The 14,308-nt window shown below is 34.9% G+C and overlaps 1 protein-coding gene across 13 annotated transcripts in view; it reads right to left on the bottom strand.

The window, feature by feature from the left end:
* Positions 1-4,874: 4,874 nt before the first annotated feature.
* RYR2 (ryanodine receptor 2) overlaps positions 4,875-14,308 on the bottom strand; it is a 406,035-nt gene continuing 396,601 nt past the window's right edge. For 12 of the 13 annotated variants that reach the window (XM_027453781.3, XM_072035589.1, XM_072035593.1 and 9 more), the window contains 5 exons: positions 12,614-12,770; positions 10,641-10,705; positions 9,281-9,381; positions 8,451-8,502; positions 4,875-7,657 (listed from right to left, as the gene is read on the bottom strand). In XM_027453781.3, the coding sequence (XP_027309582.2) occupies positions 7,562-7,657; positions 8,451-8,502; positions 9,281-9,381; positions 10,641-10,705; positions 12,614-12,770 (471 nt within the window). In that variant the 3' untranslated portion in view covers positions 4,875-7,561. The remainder of the gene's footprint in view (positions 7,658-8,450; positions 8,503-9,280; positions 9,382-10,640; positions 10,706-12,613; positions 12,771-14,308) is intronic. The other variant, XR_011808125.1, reaches the window with a different exon arrangement.

Raw genomic sequence — 14,308 nt, 5'->3', positions numbered from 1 at the left:
AACCATTTTCCATTTGTATTCTATTTTTATTTTGAGAGTGTCATTTAGATGACATTTATTGACACCTAGTTTTAGAGCAATTCATAGCATTGTTTTAACGTATCTCAAAAGCTGAGCAAATCAGGAGTAGAAAGGAAAAAAGATGCTGAAATTTTACTCCTATACTGAGTGTAACTTAATTAGAACAGAGAGGATTAATCATGATAGTTTTAAAAGGTTATGTCTGAACTTCACTAGTCACTAGTTCACTAGTCATAGAGCTCTAAAGCTACACTTCTCTTCCATCTTCTGAAATGAGAATAAATGGTTTTATTTTTAAAGAAAATCTGTTAACATACATTTTTTTCTCTAGCTTGGGAGCTAACAATTGCCAATGTTGTTAAAAAATATTTATATGTCTTTGTTTCATTTTTCTCCTGCAGACTAGTTACCATGTGCCATTACGAAGCATTCTCTTGAGGTGGAAGCAAACTAATATTTGAAATAAACTTATTTTGGAGTATCTCTGAAGAGAATACATATTGGAAAAAAACAACTACTAAATATACATTTTGCATGTTCTTTGGTATAGATGTTTACTCTATCTTATTGATTTCCAGATGATGGCACATGGCATTAATGCATTCATCTTCTTAATAGCAGTGCCAATTCAAGCCTTTGCTGCCAGACTGAAAAACTTCATTTTATTTACTTCTCTAGTTTACCACTTTTTTTTTTTTTTTTTCCCCCAGTTTACCCCATAGATGTTTGCTGTAACCAAGAGGAAAATGCAAGGTGACACTGAGGAGCTGGTTGTAGGAAGACTGTGAACAGCTTCAGGTTGGCTCTGCTACAAAATATATATATTTTATATAAATATATAATTTATATATATATATATATATATATATGATGTGTATACATGTATATATACAATATGTAAAAAAATAAATAAAGTTACTATTTCTGTCCAAAAAACAGCTTTACACTTCCTAATAGCCTACTATCCTCATTTCACACTTTATTGGTGCTGTGTGGTACCTAATCCATGGATGCTATCTGAATATAACTCTTGTTGGATTTCCTATGAAAAACTGAACCATTTGCCTGTTAATAGTGATGAAGAAAAGAGATGAGTCTGACAGTTTCCCAAGTCAATGCACGTGTTCTGATACTGTAAAAAAAACAAACAAACAAAAAAAAAAAAACAGTGAACACATCTACTTAAACAAAAAAATCCTTGGATTGCAACACTGAAGAAGCAATGGTATAAATGCTGTTTTTAATTCCTATGCCTCAAGTCATTTCAGCTTAAAGAACAAAAAAACATGTGAGCAATGCCTACCCAGTCAGTGCATATCTTCATAATTGCAGAAATTAAGAATAGCCTTGAGAAATACATTTTGTATGTTTTAATCTCTTCATTTATTTTTCCATCGCTGCCACATTTTCTATCAATATGGCTTTTGACATGAACTGATTGATGTAATAGATGCAACAGCAGGATGGAAATGTCTGCTTCTTTGAGCTGCTATAAGTATCCAAGATTGGAAAAATTGTTTAAGCAATAAACCTCAGGTTAAAAAAGAAGAAAAAATACGTGTAAGGAAAAGTTATACAAGCTATAGGAAACCACCGTCTATCTATGACTATCGTATAAGTAGCTCATCTGGGGAAGCATTCACCTGCTTCCCTCAAATGTTCTCTGTGTTGCACAAGACCTTCTGTGTGATTTCTTCTGCTTAGAAAAAGGATGACCAAATTTCCAATGTAGCAGGAACATTCCTACACGGTGGACGCAGCTGTATCACAGAAACTAGAAAACTAGAAATCAACTAAGCCAGTGAGATAACTTTCTTTCATGCTTTTGTGCTAGTAAAGTACTTCTTTTGTTCATGAGTGCAGAGTGGTTAAATAGCAGGATATTCTTCCTTTTCTTCAAACCCAGTATGCTATAAAAACATTAATGTTTTCCAGAGGTTAAAAGCAAGCACATCGTGTAAATCTCATACACTAACTGAATATTAATGAAAAATAAATACATTCTATGTAATGAAACAGCTTGAGAGAACTTATGCAGTAGTAACTTACAGGGGCGAGGGAGGGTCTGGATGCTGTGCTGTTCAAGCTGCAAGTGCAGAGCACAACACTGTATGGGTTGCTGTGGGGAAAGTTAACACCATCCCAGCTAGACCCAGTACACTTTCCTCAGAAACTACTTGCAGATCATCTAGTAAGTAGTCAGCTGATGATACTTTCACCATTACCTACTCTATTCATGATATTATCCCACTGTAACCTTGAATTTCCCTGTCCATGTACTGAATGTACATTTCCCTGTCCGCATCTTTTACTCAGGCTTTCAGCTCTTTAAGGCTAGAGACAATTGTTTTGTTATGAAGTGGTATGGCAACTGGCACCATAAGGCCTTCAGTCCTGGTTTGGAACCTGAAGCTCACTTACAGCACAAAAATTATTTTTAAAATAAATCATAAAAACCTTAACAATGAGCCTATGTGTGCCTACAACCAAAGAATTAATTTATAAAAATTCTGGTTTTCAATCTTTCTTATTTGCACAGCTATTTTCAGAAAAGTTTATTAGCCACATATTTCCCAGACATAGTTTAATCTCAGAAAAATACTAACAGTTCTTAACAGTTCTTAAGAGTTTAACAGGAAACTAAAGTTTGATCACAACAGTGCAGAAGCAGAGCTCATTGGAGGTTTCATAACTGAATTCCACTTCTCAACAGATAAAACTTTTTTTTTCTTTTACTTCAGAACTTTCCATTCTCCCTGGCTTCTTTGGGGTTGTATTTTGTTGTTTTTCTTGTTGGTTTTGTTTTCAGAATGTGTTCAACTCATGCACAGTTTCCCTCTATTCCACCAGCACTGTGTAAGAAACAATTAGAATATTCATACTCATGTCACATTTCAAAACTGTATGATCCAGCATTACAAAGCCAACTTTCAATGTTCTAAAAGTGATTAACATATTCCTAAAAGAGAGGTATTTGGTCTCTACAACTGAAAATTCTACCAAGCAACACAGCAACTACATCTTGTATGCAAACTTGGAGCATTTACACCATGGATTGACAGTAAAGTCCTTTGAATTTTAAAGTTGTGTATTTTTGAGTTTTTTTCCTTTACATTTGAGAAATTTCAAAGCTTTTTTCAGGTGAACTTTAGCTTAAATCTTCCCATTCAGCACCCACACATACAACTCCAAACCTTTTTAATAATAAGTCTGCCCATGATCCTCTATATTACTAAAAAACTGTTCTGTTGATATCAAAAGTAGTCTCACTTTTTGATGTCCATTTGCACAGCAGAATCTGATGCCATTTGGCTGTCAGTGGTCTATAAAAACTGCTGAGAAGGGTCTTCTTTACCATTTAACACAAAGATATTTTTACCTAAATGAGTATCCAAAGCAAAGAAAAATACTATTGTGAAGAAAACTAGATAAATTGCACGGAAATAGTTAAAATGGCATGCAGACTACAGAGAAAACTGTAATCCAGAAAAGACATTAATAGCACAACAACAACAAGACAAAAAATGATGCAGCTGCAAAATAAGCTCACATTAAAAGGACTTTTATGCTTAAATATCTTGTAAGTCTGCCATAAGTGACTGTAGGATTATTTAAATTGAATTCCTATTTGCAATCACACCTCTATGGTTTATTACGGATTTAGAAAAGCTGAAAACTGAGAGAGACAACTAAATACACAAATAAAAGTGGCTGTGACTTAAGAAGAGTCTTAAGGAGCTACATTTATGAGGATAAATAGTAGATTTTACCAGAGAACATACCCACCCATGCTCTATGTAAGACAGATAGCTTATCTTTTCACAGAAGATATTCACTACAGTGATACTTGTTTTGGCTAATGAGGAGCAAAAATTAACAAATACTGTAGAAAATAAATATATATATATATACACTACAACGTGAAAATACTGGTGGTTATGTAAGCAAAAAGAAAAATTTGGCACCTCCGAATCTGCAGAATTTTTTTTCAAAGGAGTCAGAAAACCATTCAAGCAAATCATAAAGAAAAAGGTATTCATTAGTAAGAGTCCTGTAAAAGCAGTAACCTAAATACTCAACAACATCTTAAGTAGTATTTTAGAGGCCAAGATGGAAGGCAGTAGTTCTGTAGTAATATGTGGGCCAAGGGTATCACAGTGGCCTCCTGTTTTCTCTTTTCTGTGATTGTCTTAGCAAAAAACACAGACTTAAGAATTCAGTTTTTTAGTAGAATGAAAGATGGAACAAAGTATTGGAAGAAGGTGTAATACATGTTTCTTCCTTAGCAATTCAGTTCTAAGTGGGATGATATATCAATGGATAATTCAATTTCCACAAACTAACCACACCTCAAAGTACTCTTTCATCTTACTTCACTTTACCATTGCCATTTATTTCTTGGGTTCTTTGCTGATATTAACACAAATAAACTAGGATCAACAGTTCTGGAGTTCTTATCAGCCCTCTTTATGCTTGACCTTCAGAAGTGAACAGCAACAAAGTCTCTCCATTACCTTCAATAAAGGGAAACAGTTCCACCTGTAAATTAAACTTTTACTGACACCATCTGTAAATTCAGCTAACAGCTTACAAAAACATATAATAACATATACAAATATATGTGCAAGTATAACCTTAAATAACCTGTGCATAAGCATTATAATTTATTTTCTTGGGTTGAAAACTGCAGTGTTTTCAAGTGACATACTATTAGCTGCTCTTTTTTTGATAAAGCAGTACAAGTAGTGAATTGGTTGGCTGTATTCATATGCTCATATTGCTTGTTTTAAGCATAATAAAACACACAAATTCCAAGAAGTTGCATTTGTCTCAGTAAGGTTAGCCATTTAAAATAAAAATTAAGAATGCTTTTTATTTTGTATAATTCTAAAACAAATTAAACAGTAGTAGCTTGTATACCTCAGTCTGTATTACATCGTAAGTGATTTGCCTTACTAATAATATCCCATTAAAGGCAGACATCAGTGTCAGAAACAGTAAGAAACATAGGAAATACATAATTTTAAAATAGTCTCCTATGATATGTATTCATAGTTTTAATTTCAAAGCGTGTTTATTTTCTTGAATTGAATGTGTTTTTGTGAAAAAACAAAACAAACCAAAAAAAAAAAAAAAAAACAACCTCCCAGTAGCAACTTTTTGTGCACTGAATCAAAGAAGAAAGTCAAGTTTCAGGGTGTTACAGAAACTCCACAGCCATTCCACAGGGGTCAGTATGACCAGGCTCTGAGGGTTTACTGAAGCCAGATTCCAGTCACTTTCAGCAGTGAACACTAATCCTGTAAGATTTAATGAACCAATTCTTAGTTGCAGGAAAAACTTTTGGGAAAGGTACTAATAAATTTCATTCAGTAAATGAAGATTTTTCATACCTACAATGAAACTTTTTGTCTCACCATATAATTGCTACGTATCACACTAAAAGAGTGGCTTCACATGTATTTATGACACTCCATACAGGACTTAACAGCACGGATATCCCAGAAGCCTTGCGATTTCTGAAGGCAACAAGGTGAAGTTAAGGCTATGGTTAAAGAAACATGTCACTTTTATATTTGCCCACAAAGTCCATTTGAAATTGCTTTCAAAACAAAGCGATCTTGAAACATCAGTCAGAATCTTTAGGTACCAATTTCTCCACAAAATGTGCAAGACTAAATGAATGTATGGGTGTTTGTCTTTGCCCCATTAGAAAACCATTCTCACGTCATATACCCAAAAAGAAATGTTACTGCAATCTCCAATTTCTAGCCCAAATACACCAAGCAAAAAAAAAGGTGGGTTCAAACCATCTACATTGTGTCAAACTGAAGAAACAAAGCTAGAATGAATAATCCAAACTGACCGGGGTTGTTTAATACAAATTGGTGCTGCTTTACCCTTTTTTTCCCACCATCACCGGCCTGACCAGCTTCTGGTCCAAATATTGTAGAATTTGGGACAACCGAAACCAGAATCCTCAACAGGATCCCAATTTCAGAGTATCATTACCCATAATCCACTGAACTGAAAGCCTAGCTTTGAATACAGTATACAGTATTTTTAAAGGATTATTCCCTTAGTTATTACTTTTCAAAGGTACAACCGAATACTGACATCAACTTTCTTTTATGACAAAGCTGTGGGCTGTAAGAAAATGAAACAGAGCAGCAGAAGAGCAAGAAGTCCTGGAAGGAGAAAACAAAAAATCCTTGAGCAACTTAATCCTTGCGCAACTTAAACAGCAACTTAAGCCTGTTTTGATGTGGGTGCAATTAACTCAGGGATTAATAAAAAGACTCAATAAGAAACCTCAAATGCTCCCAAAACCACCTGATTTCCATTCTGAATCTCTCTTTTTATTTGTAAAGACTGGCATTACAATTGAAAAGGACTCAAAATGGAGTGACATACACATCATTGGTGTTTCATGATGCAACTGATGGGATCCCTGAATGGATATTGCTTCAGCTTTGATTTTAAAAAATAATTTAACAAGAAAATCTTCAACTCCACTATTGATCACAGGTGGCAGAAATGACAGAAAGGAAAAGAAAAGAAAAGAAACCCAAACTACTATCAAATTCATAACATATACATTGTTGGCTGATGACACTTGTTCCAGATGTACAATAAAGCCCACAACACTTTATTACTATGGAAATAATTATTGTGAATGTTTTTTTCATGTTGATCAACTTGCTTTTGAAGGTTGTTTCTTTGATTGTTTTAAACTTGCATAATAAACATGCAATGAAACATTTCTTGTTAAAGTGTTTTTTGCAGTCTTCTTGTCTTCATACAAAGATTTCATAAAGTTGCAGTGTTGTATCAGAGCATTACCAAAATAAGAGCAAAAGCTAAAGAGGAAGGTAAATGTGAAATGAACTTGATGAGAATGACCTAATCTTGTCCTGAGACACTCCAGTCTTAACAAAAAGATGTGCACAATCAAACTCCTTCCTCCCAAACCCACTAAAACCACAAAATAAATATTAATTTGGAAGAAAAAAAAAAAAAAAGAAAAAAAATACAATGTCATCATGCACTCATCTTCTGCATAGCTCAACCCACATATAGTAAGGCACTATTTCCCCACAACTTTGTCCACAACAATCTTTACAGTGCTCTGTGAACTACATATAGTTCCTTTCAGGATGATGAAATAAATAGACTGAATGAGTGTTGCTACCATGTCACCCCATGTGTGATTTTATAGACAAGGGCATCATCTGGCAGTTTCAGAAATAAGCTGTCTCAAGTCTCTTCTTATGTAAGCATGTTATGTATTGGGATTCATCTATTGTGTGTGCAAGTGGTTGGTTTGTTTTCCAGAGTTGCTGTTATTTTTCATTGTTCTTTACTCCATTGTTCTCAAAGCAAATACAGAAGAAAGTAAAAGCACAGTTCGGTCATTAAAAACAGAGCTTTGGTGCTCCATAAAGCACACAGCTTCGGGGATTTAAGAAGTCTATTGGATATTCCCAAAAGAGTTGGGAAATACATGGATGTATTTTCAAGTGGAAATCCTCATCTCTGCTTAGTTGAGCTGGTCTTCATACTGTTTTCGGAAGCAATCACCAGCAGGAAAAAACTCCCAGCACCGTTCTTGATACATTTTCCATACATAGGATTCCTGAAAGAAACAAAATTTAAATAACTTAAACTGATTCAATGAGAAAACATCAAGCATGTTTTTTAATCAGTTTAGAGTAGATTTTACATTTTTGTCACCTAAACAAAAAGCACTAGAAAAAACACACAAAAGATGACCAGATAGTTTAACTGTAATTTCACATCTAGAAGCACCGTAAAGCTCAACTAAAACTGGTATAAACATAAGCAGATTTTTTTCTGTCACAGAAATTTGACTGAATTTCTATATCAGTCATTTAAAAGCATCCATACACATAATGCATTAAAAAATGGATTTCAAAGGACTGTTTAAACAGCAAACAGAAAAGAAACCTGTTAGAATTGTTGTCACAGGTTTCATTTCATATATATGCACAAGTACTTTCATATTGACTTATCTAGAAATGTAAAAATAGATCATATAATTGATGAATCATATTAAATGAGAGAGAAAAAAAAGAATCAACAGGGAAAGACAAGGAATGTTGCTTTCACAGAATGCTTAAACGTTCTGCTTCTCATTATTTTTGCTTATAGTCTGTATTTATATTTTTTGTGTAAGTAATACTTCAAGAATAACAGGTCAGATAACAAAATAGGAAATGTCAGAGAATTGATACTCAATCTAACATTAAACAACCAAAATCCTAAGAACTGTTTAGAATGACATTTAAGTTACTTACCATATAGGATATTATTTATGAGAATACTTAGTTTTGCCAAGACAGAATGATTTTTATTTTAGAACAAGTCTCATTTAGTAGATGTTGGCATTCATAGAATTGTTCACATACCTGTCCTGTATGCTCTGTTTCATCTTTATTAATAAGATACATCAGGAAAAACCTACAATCAAAGAAAGAGTTATTATGGATACAGTATCTGAAAGCACTACGCAACCCACAGACTGATGAGTATTTCTCAACATGTTGTGTACAAAACTGTGAGAAAATGTTGTTCATGTACTTTCAAGTTCCAGAATTATATTTATGATGATATTCCCAGACTTACAAAATATACTTTCCTCAAAATGTTAACATTCATTTGTTGTTCAATGAATAGTATGCCAAAATGCAGGAGATTCAATGTGATTTACAATAAATGTGTACTTTGTTTAAATGAAGACTTTTCTAAGCTATTTGAAAATTGTAATGGACATTTTCATGCCCATAGACACTTAGACATAGAGAGTAGCCATTGATTATTTTTTTTTTAAATGAATACAAAATGCTGAATATCATTAAGAAATCAAGGATACTAACTAGCCACATACCAGATTACCAGTTTCCATATCCTAGCTCACACAAAATTGGTGTCTCACAACCAAATTGGAAACAACGTATTGAAGTTTGTTCATTCTCTGCTCCTACCTCCACAGAAATGATCCTGCCTCACAAAGTTCAGAACAGTTTTTCTAATAAATGGAAAGCTCAAGCTTTCTTTTTCATGGATTCTAGTCAAAAAAAAAAAAAAGTCTCTTTCTTTTTTTCATTCATTCAGGCAGCATGAATGCACATCAAAGCCAAATGGTACTGACTCATGCTTATGCAATAGAGCTAATCAGGTACTTGCAGAGGCTGCAGGGGTCATGAGTTACCAAGAAGTTCATTTTTACTGTACTTACAAATAATTGGCCAAGTTGTGCTCCTGCAGTGTGTGTGTTTCAAAGCCATGGGGCACTGTATCAAAGTAATCATTTCCTATTCCACAGATAAAGCACTTTGTCTAAAAGAAAAAACACACAACACTTCAACACTATATATAACCCTGCACCCCTTTGAGAACAGCCACTCTATAATGCAGCAATTTTCTTCAAAATTGCAATGCATCAACTACAACATGCACTGAACATGGCTGGCTTTTCTTTTAATGATTGGGACTAGATGCCAAAACACTTGAATAGAAAATTAACTGCCATCAGAGCAGTTACTGTCCAATAAATGAATAAATAAATCTTCAAGACTGATAAGAGCAACAGATAAGAGGAGAAAGAATGGCATTGAACGTATCAGTCAAAGCTGTCATTTACTCTTCCTTGAACATTAGAAGTAGTACTCATTGTAGCACATGGCAATATTTACCTCAACTGCTTATTGTGTTCATTCAGCTGAAGTTGAATATGCTTTTAGATTAGATTACACAACACAGCAGTTCTTTCTCAACAGTCTTCTGAATTATTACATTAATACTTAAATGACAGAAGAGAAAACCAGCAAGTTTTCCAGCAAGTACTGGATACTCACACATAGATTAACCGAAGAAAATTGCATCTGAGATGAACTGCATCATGACAGTTTTAACAAGTGTTAGAAAACTCTAGTCAGAAGATCCAAGGAATTCATCATAATATACAACAACATACAAAGATTTTTTGTTTTTTAAAACAATGAAAATACTGACAGTCTAAAGTTTAAGAAGTCACAAGAAAATAAACTTAGGGTTTTTTTGCATGAATTTTTGTTGATTTATAACTGACAGGAAAAAAAAAAGTACACACTTTTCTGGAGGTATTAAAAAAACACTAGGAATTAGCAAACAAATATAAAATAGAGCAGAATATAAGTGCAGACAGTGTTTACGTCCGATGCAAGTAGCAGCTAGCACCTGCCTGTAGGATGCCTCTTTCCCAGTACAGAGCAAAGAGCAGTAAACATTATCCTGAACCTGGATGCTAGCAGAGTATTCTCTTCATAAAAACATCTAAAGACTATTTAATTGTACTAACAGAACTACTTATTTAAGATCTTATGATGCAATAAATAAAACAACAACCAAAAAAAGAACTTCTAAGTTACTTTTTCCATCAAATGAACTGAGATGTATGAGTATGATCTCATCCAGGACACTGTATGACATTGGATCCTCTACAGAACTGTGTGTTTTCCCTTCAATTTAAAAACTATTCACTGGCTGTACTACCCCTTGATTGAACTGGTTTTCTTTTGAGGAAACCTGAAAATGGTTCAGCAACTGGATGTTCTTACCTCCATGTCTTCTTTAACTTGTTCTTGTTGATCTCTTAACTCACCAAAAGCATCAATAATTAAACCTAGGGATTAAGTTAAAATAATAGTTAATGTTCAAGAACTGTGACAAAGATTTGGAAATCCAGGGACAACTCTGACAAAGAATATTCAGTGGCAGTCTTGTGTAGAAATAGTAGAAAAGTGATATACCTTCCAACAAATGCAACAATATCCAGATATGTGAAGGAAAATGAGCAACTCAGAGAAAACAGCTGTCTGTAACATGGTTGTCAGTACCATTTGGAATTATAAAATATAGGATAAGCAGACTTCTGTTTTATTTGCAGTATTATTTATTATCCTTAACTCAGCACATGAAGACGTTCCTGGGTTTGCAGTAATGGAGGCTTTAACATAGTAAGAACACTACTGTACATTTAACAGTGTTCACAGCAGATGCAGAGAGGCCCAGAGCTGTATGCATCTTCTTTCATTACGGTTGTCATTTAGCTTGAGGTTTGACTGTCAGAGCTCTACAAAAGCACAGGGCCATTTCAGGGAAAAGATGGCTCAAGATTATAAATTCTTTATGATTCTCCCTTTGGTTACACTAATACAAGTATGGAATAACTCCACAGTAACTCCACTAAAACTACTGTGCTGTAAAACCAATGAATACCAGATAAGAATTACTCTCAAGCTTGACAGCTAAGGCTTCTACTCTTTACCCAGTCACAAAAATAAGAAACAAGCAGTAGGAGATAAACTACTTGAGATTATGAAAAATTTTACATCCTCCCCAAATCCTTTAAAACAACTTGTTGCTTGAATAGGAGTTATAAACAACGTAACAGAAGCTCAGAACTGCCTTCTAAACTTCCTTGTAGGAAGTGAGAAAACATTTTTATAGGCATAAAATTTTTGTTATTTTCCTGTTAGTTGACAAGAGGCAATAATAACAATTCTTTCTGATTATTTATCTTGCTGATCATTTGCGGGAGTCTTTTAGAGGGGGTAATGAGAAGATAGAAATGGTAATGATATCAGTATTCTTGTGGCAAGTAGCTTTTTTGTTTCTACATTGATCCAATTGATCTAGTTAGAGCCTGCTGGTTATATGGAATCTAGGAACAACAGCATATGGATAAAAGCCAGATGGATGTGATTTACTTTCTAAATCTGCTTTTTGATCTGTCCTGGTTGAATCTTGGGCATAAGGTAACTGTAGCACTGAAATCCTGTACTGGGTCTGGCTGGAATGTTAACTTTCCCTGCAGCAGCCCATACAGTGCTGTGCTCTGCACTTGTAGCTGTAACTTGTAGTGTTATCACACCAGTGTTGTGTCTACTGCTGAGCAGCACTGGCACAGCATCAGGCCTCTCTCTAACCCTCCTAGGGGGTGGGAAAAAAGTGAGAAGAGAAACATCACTAGGGCAGCTGACCTAAACGAACCAAAGGGATATTCCATACCATGTGATGTCACACTCAGCAATAAAAGGTGGAAACAGGAAGAAGAGGTGAGGGGTGGGTGCTCGTTGTGAAAAAGTTGGTCCTCCTCCCGAACACTGGCTACATGCGTTGAGGCCCTGCTTCAAGGACGTGGTCAATCATCGCTCATTTGTGGGAAGTAGAGAGTAATTTCTTTCCTCTGCACTTCCACATAGCCTTCATTTGTTTTATTTGTTTGTTTTCCTTTTTTTTTAATTTATTTTCCCCCTCTCTTTTCCCCTTTCCCTTTTTATTTCCCTTTAGTTAAATTTTTTAGTTCATAATAATCTTTATTTAATTATTATTATTATTTCCCTTTAATTAAGTTATCCTTATTCTCAACCCGTGAGTTGTTCTTTGTTTTACTTCTCCCCCTCCTCATCCAAAAAGAGGGGGAGTGAGAGAGCGGTTGTGGGGTTTAGCTGCCCAGCATGGTAAAAATACCACAGATCCATGTACTGCTAAATAATGCTTTCAGTCACAGTGGGCTACAAATATATACCTTGAATAATGGCAAGCAGGATGACAATCACAAAGAAGAAGAAAGTGATATCAAAGATAATCCGATAGATTTCATATTCATCTCCTGCTGGATCCTCTATTTCATCACCAATTCCTCCACCTGCACGTACTCCAACATACATGTGAAACATGTAGCACTAAAAAAAAAAAAAAAGATACAAAAAAGTTTGTCTGCATCTACGAGTAAAAATATCCATTTTGCAAATTCAGTAATAGGCAGACACTGGTCTAGCAGAAATACTATGTGAAGTCATCTATTTCTCCTCCAGGTTACGGATACTTCCGAAAGGGCAGAAATGCTGCTGAGAATCTGAAACTGCAGCATTTCACGTTCTGTCTTTATGGCACAGTTCAAAAAGATTAATGTTTGACTGCCTTGAGCCTACCAGAACACCGTGATTCAGGTCCAAATGTTTCAGCATACAATAATATGCTAGTAGAAAGTACCATTACCACCTAATCTATTTCCCATTACTCTAGCTCAAAAGTGAATGACTTGCCCCATCTTTGATGTTTAAAAAAATAATAATAAAACAAAACACAACACAACAAATACAACCTTTGAGCATGTTTGTGCAGAGGACAGGCTAATGATGGAAACAGTCTACACCAATGCTGCAAAGGGGTACCATAAGTACAGTCATGTGGGATGATGACAATGCAAAAATTCCAGTTTATCATGTAATAGAGGATTATGCTATCAAACTCAAAGTCCTGGAGAAGATTGATTCTTTTTCTTTAAGGACTTTTGCTAACTACAGATACAATTCTCAGTGTATAAAATGTAGCAATGACAGTCACAATAGTCATTCCTAAAAGCTAACTATATGAAAGGCCCATCATTTTACTTCTATACTGCTCTTACTCCTATATCCCGTAAGTAAGAAATGTATAATAGTAACATACAACGCTGAATGACCAATGGCTGAGAAATGTAATATTTTTAGAGAAGTTTTTTATTTCACCATTTAAAGTCAATGTTATTTTTCAATTACTGAAAATAAAAATATATTATTAATACCTTTTTTTTTCCATATCACATTGCAAGTCTTACCATTTTTACAGACGACACTTAATATAATAGCACATTGTGTATTATTCTATGTGTTATTCTAGCTCACTCCTTTACAATATTTTAGCCTTTTTTCATGTATATTTTCACATAAAACAGATGGAGTGACTCTTTGCTCAATCAGATAATGACAGGACAAGAGGGAATGGCTTAAACCAGCAGAGGGGAGATTTAGATTAGATATTAGGAGGAAGTTTTTCACTCAGAGGGCAGTGAGGCAAAGGAACAGGTTGCCTAGAGAGGTTATGGATTCCCCATCCCTGGTGGTGTTCAAGACCAGGTTAGATGAGGCCCTGAGCAACATGATCTAGTGGGTGGCATCACTGCCTATGGCACGGGGGTTCGAACTAGATGATCTCTGAGGTCCCTTCCAACCCGAGCCATTCTAATATTCTATGTAAGTCAGAAGGTCTTCAGGAGGTCTCCAAGTCCAGATTCCTGCTCCATGTATGGTCCACTGTAAGTTTAGACAAAGTTACTCAGGGCTTTATACAGTCAGGTTGTCAAGGATGGAGGCTGCACAACCTCTCTGAGAAAGGTGTATCTTTGCCTGGTACCTCAGGGTGAAAAAATATTTCCTTACATCCAGACAGAATACCTTCT

The sequence above is a fragment of the Anas platyrhynchos genome, chromosome 3, assembly GCF_047663525.1.
Source record: "Anas platyrhynchos isolate ZD024472 breed Pekin duck chromosome 3, IASCAAS_PekinDuck_T2T, whole genome shotgun sequence".
NCBI lineage: Eukaryota > Metazoa > Chordata > Aves > Anseriformes > Anatidae > Anas > Anas platyrhynchos.
Note: the sequence above shows the minus strand (reverse complement) of the source record. Positions and strands in the feature narration are given on the sequence as shown.